The 11455-nt window shown below is 35.1% G+C and overlaps 1 protein-coding gene across 1 annotated transcript in view; it reads left to right on the forward strand.

Moving 5' to 3' along the window:
* The window catches only part of LOC136030559 (hematopoietic prostaglandin D synthase-like), a 30135-nt gene extending 22014 nt beyond the window's left edge, over positions 1-8121 (forward strand). Inside the window, exon 4 of the mRNA XM_065709617.1 lies at positions 7786-8121. Coding sequence (XP_065565689.1) covers positions 7786-7953 — 168 coding nt within the window. The 3' untranslated portion in view covers positions 7954-8121. The remainder of the gene's footprint in view (positions 1-7785) is intronic.
* The last annotated feature ends 3334 nt before the right edge of the window (positions 8122-11455 follow it).

Genomic DNA, 11455 nt, shown 5'->3' on the forward strand with positions numbered 1-11455 from the left:
CAGGGGTTCATTCTTTACTAGAAACAGCTAAGAAGGCGCTTTCCTTTGTGTGATGTATTTCTATTTGCTGTCACAATTTTCTGAAGTCGGTGTTGCGAAATACCGAAACAGATATACAAAATCCATGTTATAAATATATTAAATCCCTGAAACTACTTAACTGCTATATTTCCGGCAGCGAACGAAGTTCCCAAACAATTCGCCGAAATAGAGCAAGGAAGGGAAGCATTTTTCAGGCATTTTCGGGTCATACGCTGGAGTATCTCTTCTGGGATACTCCTTGGATTTAATTTGTATCTATATCGGATTACATACTTATCGGTTGCTTCAATTACCTTGTAATGAAACAATAGTCAACAACATTTCCAGCTAAACTTCGATTTTCCTTAGCTTCTACATAGAAAATACGAACTATGGTCAATTACTTTCTACAAGGAAAAAACAAGGAAATCTATTGTTTTGCCTTATTGAAGAATAATAGAGAGATCGAATATACTATATGCTATACTACTTGTTTCAAAAGGAAATAACTTTCCTTTTAAACGACCCGAAGTGCAGAACCGTACAACAACCACACATTGAAGTTCAACCCAAAACTGATAAGGAGTTAATTAGCCCAAAATTACTTATTCTAAGTTTTACGTTTTAGTTTAATGTCAAATGTGTTCTTATGTTTAGTACAATCTCGCTCGGTGAGTTTAACCTAAAACTAACAACAAATTAACTAACCCAAAAAACTACCTTAAATTTTCCTTATTTTCATATCCTTTTTTATAATGAAAAATGTCTGTTTCTATCTTTTACTCAATTTACCACATTTTTGTTAAAAAGCTTTCTTTTACAACGCCCAAATTGCAGAGCCGTACAATAACATCGCTTGGAAAGTACAACATAAAACTAACAAGTTAACAAACCCACAAAACTACCTTAGTCTTTTCATTATTTTCATATCTTTTTTTATAATGAAAACTGTGTATTTCTACCAATTACACTTAATCTACCATATTTTTGTTAAAAAAAACTTTCTTTTTAGAAGGCTCGAATTGTAAAACCGTAAAACAGCCTCTTAGAAAGTTCGACCTAAAACTAACAATGAATTAATCAGAAGTTTTCAAGACTAACTAAGTCTCTATTAAAGAGTGTACTTGATAAATTTGAAAGTAGATATTTAATTAAGTTCTGTTTAATCTTATTTTTGCCCCACAAAAAGAGTTGAATCTTAATGGTTAACATTAAAATAAGGAGTTTATTCTTTGGGGTTTATTAAAAAAATAACAGTCATAATATTTATAATCTCTCATCTCCATGCAAAAAATTCATGCTGAGCCCCTTATCACAAAACTGTGTATTTCTACCAATTACACTTAATCTACCATATTTTTGTTAAAAAGAACTTTCTTTTTAAAACTCTCGAAATGTAAAACCGTAAAACAGCCTCTTAGAAAGTTCGACCTAAAACTAACAATGAGTTAATCAGTCATGAATAAGAAACTTTTTATTTCACTGCAACTTTCCATTTCCCGCAGTAAACTCAAAAGTTTTCAAGACTAACTAAGTCTCTATTAAAGAGTGTACTTGATAAATATGAAAGTAGATAGGTAATTAAGTTCTGTTTAATCTTATTTTTGCCCCACAAAAAGAGTTGAATCTTAATGGTTAACATTAAAATACGATTTATTGGTAATACGTATTTTTTGGGGCATCTCAGAGATGTAGTCATAGTTCAATTCTGGAAGTCCAGCTCAAGCAGGTGTTACCTACTGTCATTTAAGTTTCTTTCTATTTCAATATTATTTATTAAACCAAAAACTTAACAAAAACCGCATCCCCTCCAAATGTCAGGACATGAAGCGGAGGAGAAGGAGGAGGGGCGAATAGATCCACAAAATCAAGCCATGGATTCGACACAACTTTTCACAGAAAGAGAACAAAAAACTTTGTGAGGATTGGTCAGTGCCAAAAAGTTTCTTTGAAGGGGCCAAGGCTGAACAAAACCTCGCTTACCCCATTTTAAGCTCACGCGATCTTTTTTAAATCTCTAAATGCCAAAAAAGGGATGGATAATAGGCACACCGGATCTCTGGTTATGCAACTGTTCCTCCAACACTGCTGACAGCCTAATGAAAATCAATCTCAGGTTAAATCGACAATGGAGGAGGTGACCTTGTCAAAAAGTTTGTGGTAACGAATTGTAAGCAAGCATTCGTCCAGTTTAATGTTACCCATCAAAAGGTAAGAGCCTGAGAAAATCTGCCTTATTCTATTTACAAAAATGTGTAATTTTGTATTTGTTGCCAAAGAAATATCTTGGATGAATTTTTATTTATTTATTTATTATTTTTTTTCTCAGGGTTGATCGTATCGAACCAATGGTCTTAGGAGATTCGGAGAAGGCTCATTTAAACAGACATCACAAGTTCGAGTTCCCCATTTAAGTGACCAAAAATGTTGGAGGGCAATTAGCCCCCTCTCATGACCCCTTTCCTCCTAAACGCTTCTGATCTAAAAGCAAGGGTTGAGGAAATGTTAGCCCATCTCATATTCGGAATAATTTCTGTTTCTTTTTAGTTTTAATGTTACTCAATACTTTCAGTTTAATTTTTTATTTATTCAATTTTTTAAAGTGAACCAAATTATAGGATATAAGAATTGGTGTATAGCCTATTCCTGGTTTTCAAGAAAATGGTATAAATCCTATGAAAAATCAATCTGATACTAATACAAATCGTACCAGTGATTTTTGACGCAATTACTGTCATTTTTAATCTCTGTTTTTTTCCAAAAGTTCGATCTGATGGTATTATGTGTTTGCAGAGACCTCATTCAAATTGGAATATTTCGTTAAAGTTCTTATGAGCAACAAACGAGATAACGCCACAGCAAAGTGCGTTTTCTGCCATTGTACGCCAGAAAAATGACATTTCAGCTGAATAAGGACCTGGTAGGCCATAAAAAGAACTGAAAAAGAACTGATAGGCCATAACCTATCAATCAACAACTGTTGAGACCTTCAATTGTCTTAAAATATAATTTCTGAAACCGTCATTAAATTTTATTCGTGAAATATAAATCTTCTAATTTAGAAATGGAAAGCAAATATGCATCAACCGAGAATCGAATGCAGGCCGCCCACGAGACATGCATGCATTCCACCCTTGAACCAAGGATGCACAAAATATAAATCTTACTAATCTGTAACTTCTTATTTAAAGTCGGTGCCCAAATACAAGAGAGAAAACTTCTTACTGGGACGGAGAAGCAGTGAAAAATTTTGAGAAAAGAAAAAAAATATCAGCGGTTTAACACATTAAGAAAAACACCATTTCTAATGGGATAGAATAAGGGGAATCAAATTTAGTGTCACATATTTACCTCAGAAATTCACTCTTTTTCGTACTGAACAGATCCTGGTATTATTTACTACCTAAACCTTTAAACCAAAATGTACTTAGCAAAAAATCCCCGCCCAGCTTACTCGCTGGTGACTGGATATTTTATCCATGTAGTGGGGGGGGGGAGTAGTCACTCAACGCGTTCCCTTGAATCACTGCTTCTGCTTGATTCGTTTTAGTTTAGATTCAATGTCTCTTCAGTGGTGGTACTGTGTGAAAACTTCTTAGAAGTAATAAACATAAATGTGACAAATTATTGTAATTAAATGCAAAAAATTATTATTGCAATTTTCAGATCGAATACACAAGTCAAAACATAGAAATTGCTGGTAAGACTTTTAGTAAAGACCTTCTATTAAATGTATTAAAACAGTGCGTTCTAAGAAATTTTTTAAGACTAAAGTTGAAATTCTAGAATACCCGATCTCTAGGAAAAAAAAAAAAATCGACCTCTACTCTAGTGTTCAATTTATTTTATCACCAGACCACAGCTTAGATACTAATATACAGTTATGAAAACTTCTATCTTGCCCATGAGAAGCTTTTGGTACAGAGCTCTGAACTTGGCGCCTCCTCCAAGCACGCGCTCCAACACGTAGATCGTACTACAACACCATAGGTGGGAACCACAGCTTAGATACCAATATACAGTTATGAAAACTCCTATCTTGGCCGTGAGAAGCTTTTGGTACAGACTGCCAGTTTCCTGTCTCCAGCCGCTAGCATCGCTACCGCGCACTGTGTCCCAAAAATAAATAAGGTTTTCATAACAGTATTGGTATCTAAGCTGTGCACCAGACCTATGGGGCAACTAATAATACAGCGTGCAATTCAAAAGCAGGGGGAAGGGGCGATAGAAGCGAGGTTCTTCATGTGTTGCTTTTTTATCTCCCTTTTCTTACTGCTGTATGTAATCATGTTGAGCAATGCAATGAGGATCACATCCCTTTTGTGCTTCTGAAATAATAAATACTCTGCGCCATTTGTCTGCGTAAATACTGTAAATTTACGCAGACGTGATCATTAATTACGTGATGTAAATTTACGCAGACATTTACGCAACTGCGTAAACGTAAATACTCTGCGTCGAAAGTGTACTGATCTCTTTTTTCAACCTGGATCATTTCCTTCATATTTCCAAATTATTTTTCAATAAATCTGCCATGGTTACGCAAGATAATTCTTCAATAAGGAAAAACAATACATTTCTTTGTTTTTTCCTTGTAGAAATTAATTAACCATAGTTCGTATTTCTGTGTAGAAGCTAAGGAAAATCGAAGTTTAGCTGGAAATGTTGTTGACTATTGTTTCATTACAAGGCAATTGAAGCAACCGATAAGTATGTAATCCGATATGGGCACAAATTAAATCCGAGGGGTATCTCAAAAGAGATACTCCAGCGTGTATGCTGGAGGCACGTGGAAAGGATGCTGCAGGGCATGTTACCAGAAGGGCGCATTTGAGCTTGTTGGAGTTGGTTGCAGGGTGAATTCTTCAAACCACTGTGTTTTTCAAAACTTTTTTAAGTGGCGTGTTCGGTGCATTTTAGTTCGTAAAATGATGTCTTTGACGCATTTTTGCTTTTACAACTAGGCTATCTCCTATTAGACAGCTGAAAATACCGCAGAAAGACAGCATCATGAGAGAAATAAGCAATTAGAATTAAATGACCTGAAAATGCCTCCCTTCCTTGCTCTAATTCGGCGAATTGGCTGGGAATTTCGTTCGCTGCCGGAAATATAGTAGTTAAGCCTTTTCAGGGATTTAATACATCTGGAACAGGGATTTTATATATCTGTTTATGCATGTCGCAACACCGACTTCAGAAAATTGTGATAGCATAATGACAGCAAATAGAAATTATGGAAGTGTTATAATATATTTCACTGTTAATTCAGTTTCAAAATCCTTTCGTCCATAGAATTTGTATACATTAAAAACAGGAAAGCCTCTTCGAATTTTTCACAGCTGGACCTAATAAAGAACGAACCCCGGAGAATCAGGCAGCAAGGTCACTCAAATTTGATATCATACCCTCTATGACATCGTCTTGTATATAAAAACGCAGTTTTTACCAAAAATTGCATTTTAATATTCTGTTTTGTTACTTACAAAAAAAAACACGTATATATAGCAGTTTACTTTCACTTGAACCATTAAGAACCTCTCTGTTATGTTCCAGTGTCCCGCTAGCAGTGAAAAAAAAAGAAAAAAGAAAGAAACACGACACATAAGTGATATCCATTCAAAAAAAAGAAATTCTTTTGATGTTCAGGGTGGGTGCTTGTAAATTTCCTTTCCGAGATTTTCAATAATGGCAATCCTAATATTATAGTTTTCATTTAGATCCGAGACCATTTTCAAGAGCTATCTTTCAAAATTTCCATAATTTTTTTTTCGCAATAAGATTTTACGATTAAAATTAATCGAAATCATAGTTACCGTTCCAGAATCAGCTTCAAATAGCATTTTTTTTTTCTCGCTTGTCAGCATTTTTTTCAAAAAGTGTTCTAAATTTATAGTTATTGTGGGCTGAACTTCCTTTCTTTACTAGGCTGCAGCAATCACTGCAACCTAGTAAAGGAGACGCAAAACCGTGCAGACAAGTCACAGGCTGGACGTAGCCTTTTGTTTACGGGTTTGAGCTGCATACACCATGCATGATTATGGTCCTATTGTCATTATCATTAACGATTTTACTCTGCCTATTTCTTTAGGTTTCGATTTGCGCTATAAATGATTATCTGTCATACTGGTTTATGACGCCTGAAATTCGTTACTTTTTACTTGATTTATAGTAGTTCTGAAGCCTTTGATGAATTTTTAGAAATCCTCTTTTGATACTCATTGTGCTCTTATTTTGTATGTCCTCTACTCTCTACTTTAGGCTCGTGTTCTCTATTGTCTCTCTTTCGTTTCTCATTCTTTTCTCTTTTGGCGTGCCCGTCATTTTGTTCGTGTGCAGCTGTTCTCCTCATTTAGTTGCAAGTTTCCCAAAAATCGTCAAGGAATGGCCTCAGCGAAATTTTTCACCTTACCCTCTCCCCAGGGGCAGTCATTTCGCAAATAGCTAAAGTTTTTCGGCACTTAAAAAAAAGTTGCTTATTGTTTTAATTAAATTACCCTTGTGTTTGAGAAGCCATTTTTAAAGAATTGGGACAAAATTTAAACTTTAGCTTAAAAAGCGAGGTGTTGAGGAGGGACAACCTTCCTCATATACATAATAAGTTCTGTTCGTTTTAAGTTTTAATGTTGCTCCTTACTTTCAGTTGAAAAAACTTGTTTTTTTTTATTTCTGATCTTTTTTAAATAATATCAGGATATCTGGCTCCACCTCCATGGAAGAGTCCCTCTACCACGGAAAAATGACCTGGATAATGCAATCCTGGTGAAAATTTACCCCGGACACACGCAAAATTGAGTCTGTAAAGAGAAAGTAAGAATTATAAAGAAATTTCGTGTAAGAATTCTAAAAATTCCCCCAGTATAAAATTTCCCCTGAAAAGTTCAGCCCCTGGAAACTTTCTTCTCTGCAGACAATCCTCCACGTCAACTTAGAACCTATTTACCACTTGAAAGGGCTTTGGGGGTCATGCTATTTCCAAAGACATAGTTATTGGGCCTTTCAACTATGATGAACAAAATAGCTGTCTCAAAATTTGATCGGACGATTTTGGAAAAAAAGTGGCATGACAGGGTGCCTAGTTGCCCTTCGATTTTTTTGATCACTTAAAAAGGCCACTAGAACTTTTTATTTTCGTTAGAATGAGCCCTCTCCCGATGTTCAAGGCCCTCTGGGTTGATTCGATCACCTCTGGTAAAACAACAAAAACAAACAAATAAACACGCATCAGTGATCTTTCTTCTGGCAAAAAATACAGTTCCATATTTTTGAAGATATGAGCTTAAAACCTCTACAGTAGGGTTTTCTGATACGCTGAATCTGACGGTGACATTTCCATTAAGTTTCTACCACTTTTTGAGGGTGTTTCCCCCTTTTTTCGAAAATAGTACAAATTTTTGCAGGCTCGTAACCTTTGATGGTTAACATTAAACTTAATAAAACTTGTATATTTGAAATCAGCATAAAAATGTGATTCTTTGATATATCTATTGGTATCAAAATTCATTTTCTAGAGTTTCAGTTACTATGGAGCCGCGTCGCTCTTTACTTACAGTTTGTTACCATGAACTGTTTGATTAATTGCTTTTACTGGTGAATTAAGTTCTGACCGTGTATAAGATTATATGTATAAATCATTTTCTTACTTCTATCCTATTTTGCTCCTTGTTTATTTTTCGTATTTTTTCTTTGATCCTTTTGACCATTTATGTTCTTATGTTATTCCCTTTGTTATGTTATTCCCGTTCTTACGTTCTTATATGATTCTAGGTTACATGGGTTGACTTCGTCTTCTTTAATTTTGCTGAAATAATGAGAGACATCTATGGTAAGGACTACTTTACGAAGTACGATAATTTGAAGTCACACTACCGAAAAATAAAGGAAATACCTCAAATAGCTGAGTACCTCCAGGGTAGACCTCCTGCACCCCTTTGAAGATGAAATTGATGAAACCCCTCTGGCCTGTTCTTCAATCTGAAGGAGTTACGATCTTTTCATTGGGATTGGAATTTATTGCTTGATTCCATTATTGTTTCGCTATCAAAGTGTTCTTCAGTTTAATTCTATTCTTCTTGAATAAAGGCTTCTTTTGCTGTTATTAAACGTCATCAGACTATAACTTTTTTTGAACTGAGTTAGGACTCCAATCCTTCCACTCTGCCCCCTCCCAAATTACACTAAAGGTTTTATTCCCAGGCGTGATTTAACTATAATAGAAAAAAGGACCATGGTTCCACCCCTGCAACGTCTCTCTCCCCCCTTACGAGTGCCATCTAGCACACAAAATATATTATGCACTTGTCATTTGGTAAGAATTGATAAAAACTAAACGGAATGAGGATCTAGACTTTCTAAAACCAACCCCCTTTCCAACTACAAGATAACTAAGCAATGTTTTACTTCAGTGCTATTTGATAAGAATTGAAACACATGACTAAAATAAAAACAAGGTATTGTCTCTGTGTTATTCAATTATACGTTAATAAAAATAAAACTGGAATTAATTGAAAACAGGAAATTTAAGGAACAAAAGGAATATGTCACCTGCATTTCGAAAGAGCAAATCAATTTGACCATCTGAAAAAAGTTGACAAAGCTTATAATATAGTGAAAAAAAGTTAAGAATATAGTGTTCGTACTCAGTTGTACTTGTAATAATGTTGTTTGTACTTAATAAAGTTTTTGCAATCAACCTCACTTAAATAACCTTACCTTTTTTCCGTCTGCATAAAAAAAGTGGTATAATGAAAGTTCCCCGATTGAAGCTATCCATTTTACCTAAAAAATTTATTCCCAAATTTAAAATAACTTCATTTATACAAACACTTTCTCTTCCTAATATTCTTTGTAAGAATTATAAAAAGACGATGTTTATTCTTAGTAAAGTTCTTGCAATCAGCTTAACTGAAATACCTTACCTTTTCCTGTTCTACACAAAAAAGCAACATAATGAAAATTCTTCGATTGAAACTACCCATTTTGCCTAAAAAATTATCCCCTCATTAAAAAAAAAAAATTACAAACGCTTTCTTTTTCTATTATTTTCTTATTAAACTTAACTTAAAGTTAGCTTAACCTTGTTAACTTAGCAAAACTTAACCTTATAAAAAGCTAACCTTATAAAAAGCTTGCATTTGAACTTGCAATCAACTTGACTGAAATAACCTCACCTTTTCTTCGTCTACAAACGAAAAAAAATACTGAAAATTCCTCGATTGAAACTACCCATTTTACCTAACAAATTTATCCCCAAATTAAAATAAGAAATCATTTATACAAACACTTTCTCTTCTTAATATTTTTTTTTATAAAACTTGGCTTAACCTTGTTTTTTAGCTTCATCTTGTTAACTTCACAAAACCTAACCTTATAAAACGGTTGTGTCTGTACTCTTTCTTGCAATCAACTTAACTAAAATAATCTAAACTTTTCTTTGTCTGCACAACAAAAGCCATATAATGAATATTCCTCGATTGAAACTACCCATTCCTGGAACAAATTTATCCCCAAATTAAATAAAAATTCATTCACACAAACACTTTCTTACATGATGTCTCCTTTTGTAGGCAACCTCATCACAGTGTGTTTCCAAAGCCAAACGTATCGTGTTTCTGCATGTTTGGCGTATTGACTTGGCAAATAGCAGCAAAAGTAGATATAGGTCATCAGAGGGAGAGTGAGACATTATTTTGTAGCCTTTGGAATGGCGTCAGTAGGGTATTAGGAGCCTAGTAAAAAGTGGACATCCAAGTTCGTCAGTAGGTCTAATGCATAACTTGCCCACAAGCTCATAGATTGAAGAATCACATCCTACTTTTTCGTGCAAGAGGATTGGACCCGATCAATATATACGCTCCAAGAGAGCTTTGAGAAGAAATGAATTCCAAAAGATAAATTTCGTCCACCATCTCGATAGCTTAATCCTTGAGAATAGAGTCAAGATGCCGACACGGGATCTTTGATCGAGTGCTTAGAAGATCCGTAGTCTTAAATCCATTGAACATCAATAAATCAGCCGAATTTTCTATCTCCCGGGAATTCGACAGTAGGGACACGGAAGGTTATAGAGGCTCGTCATGTTTGTGGACAGTATTGCATGAGCTGTAGTGTCGTCTGCAAAATGGTAAAGAGGGTAAAGATTATTTTCTATATCACTGATATACATCAGGAAAAGCGAAGGTCCCAGGATACTACCCTGAAGAACCCCAGCCTTTGCTAGATTAATTTTAAAACGTTTAAAGAAAAAGAGTTTTTCAAACAAGCCATATTAAAACGTAAAACGAGCAGAAATAAAGTCATTTAGCAATTAAATCTTAAGACGAACAGAAATTATGATGAATTAAGAAATAAAACCAACAGCGAACAGAAGTTTAAACGTTACATCATTTAGTGCTGTTCATGCAGATAGCCCTAGCTCTGTGTAATGTTCCTACTTCATTCCGCATGGGGGTGCCTTACGAATCCAAGAAGATTCCAAGAAGGGAGAAAACACAGTTAAGTACACTTTGTACAAGCCTATTACCTTCTTAACTGTTTTGTGAAATCTCTTTGGATTAGGTGCTATAGATGAGTTTGAGAGGAAGTGCTATGATCCACTTCACTAGTGCAGCTTTCACCACAGATTCTGATGGTCTGAGGCACTGTCTGTTGCTGTCAAATCGCTCATTGAAGCCGATACTTCTGTTCCTCCCCTATTTCTTGGAGGATGTTTTTCCGGCTTTCAGCTCCTTCAGTAATGTGGCTATGTTTCTTCTTGCTTCTAAAAGGTGTTTAAATTGCTGTTTCGTTTAGGCTTTCCATGATATGCACGCTCGCTTTCAAATCCGTCTCAAGATCTCTCTTACGAAATCTAAGGAGCCAAGACTCTGAGATAGATGAATCCCTGTCTGACAAGGCGTCTACTAAGATGCATTTTCTTCTCCTCGTCCTGCTTAACAAATATTTATTTGACCCCAAGAGCAATGCCTCTATTGGCTCGCATACCGTTAACACCCTCAACGTAAGTCGAGCTATTGAAAGAACTTTGAAATTTTCAAAACCATGCAAGATTGAGCTATGTCTCACTTTTAAAACTGGGAAGTACAAGCTCATCAGTTTCAAAGAAAAAGTTAAAGTTCGTTCATAATTGTTTAGTTCCGCTAATAATTGCCTCAACTCCTTACATGGGCCTGAAATTCAAGAATAGTTTAGAGGATCGCAGAAGTAACCACCCTGAGACAGCTGTAACTTCATAAATAAATAAAAGATGTAAAGGTGAAAAAAAAAACTGTAACGGTGAAAAGCTCAGAGAAGTAACCTCCCTGAGACAGCTGTAACTTCATAAGAAAACTAAAAAATTGTAAAGGTGAAAAAAACTGTAGCGGTGAAAGGCTCAGAGAAGTAACCTCCCCGAGACAGCTGTAACTTCATGAAAAAAAAATGCAACGGTAATAAATCA

The sequence above is a fragment of the Artemia franciscana genome, chromosome 8, assembly GCF_032884065.1.
Source record: "Artemia franciscana chromosome 8, ASM3288406v1, whole genome shotgun sequence".
NCBI lineage: Eukaryota > Metazoa > Arthropoda > Branchiopoda > Anostraca > Artemiidae > Artemia > Artemia franciscana.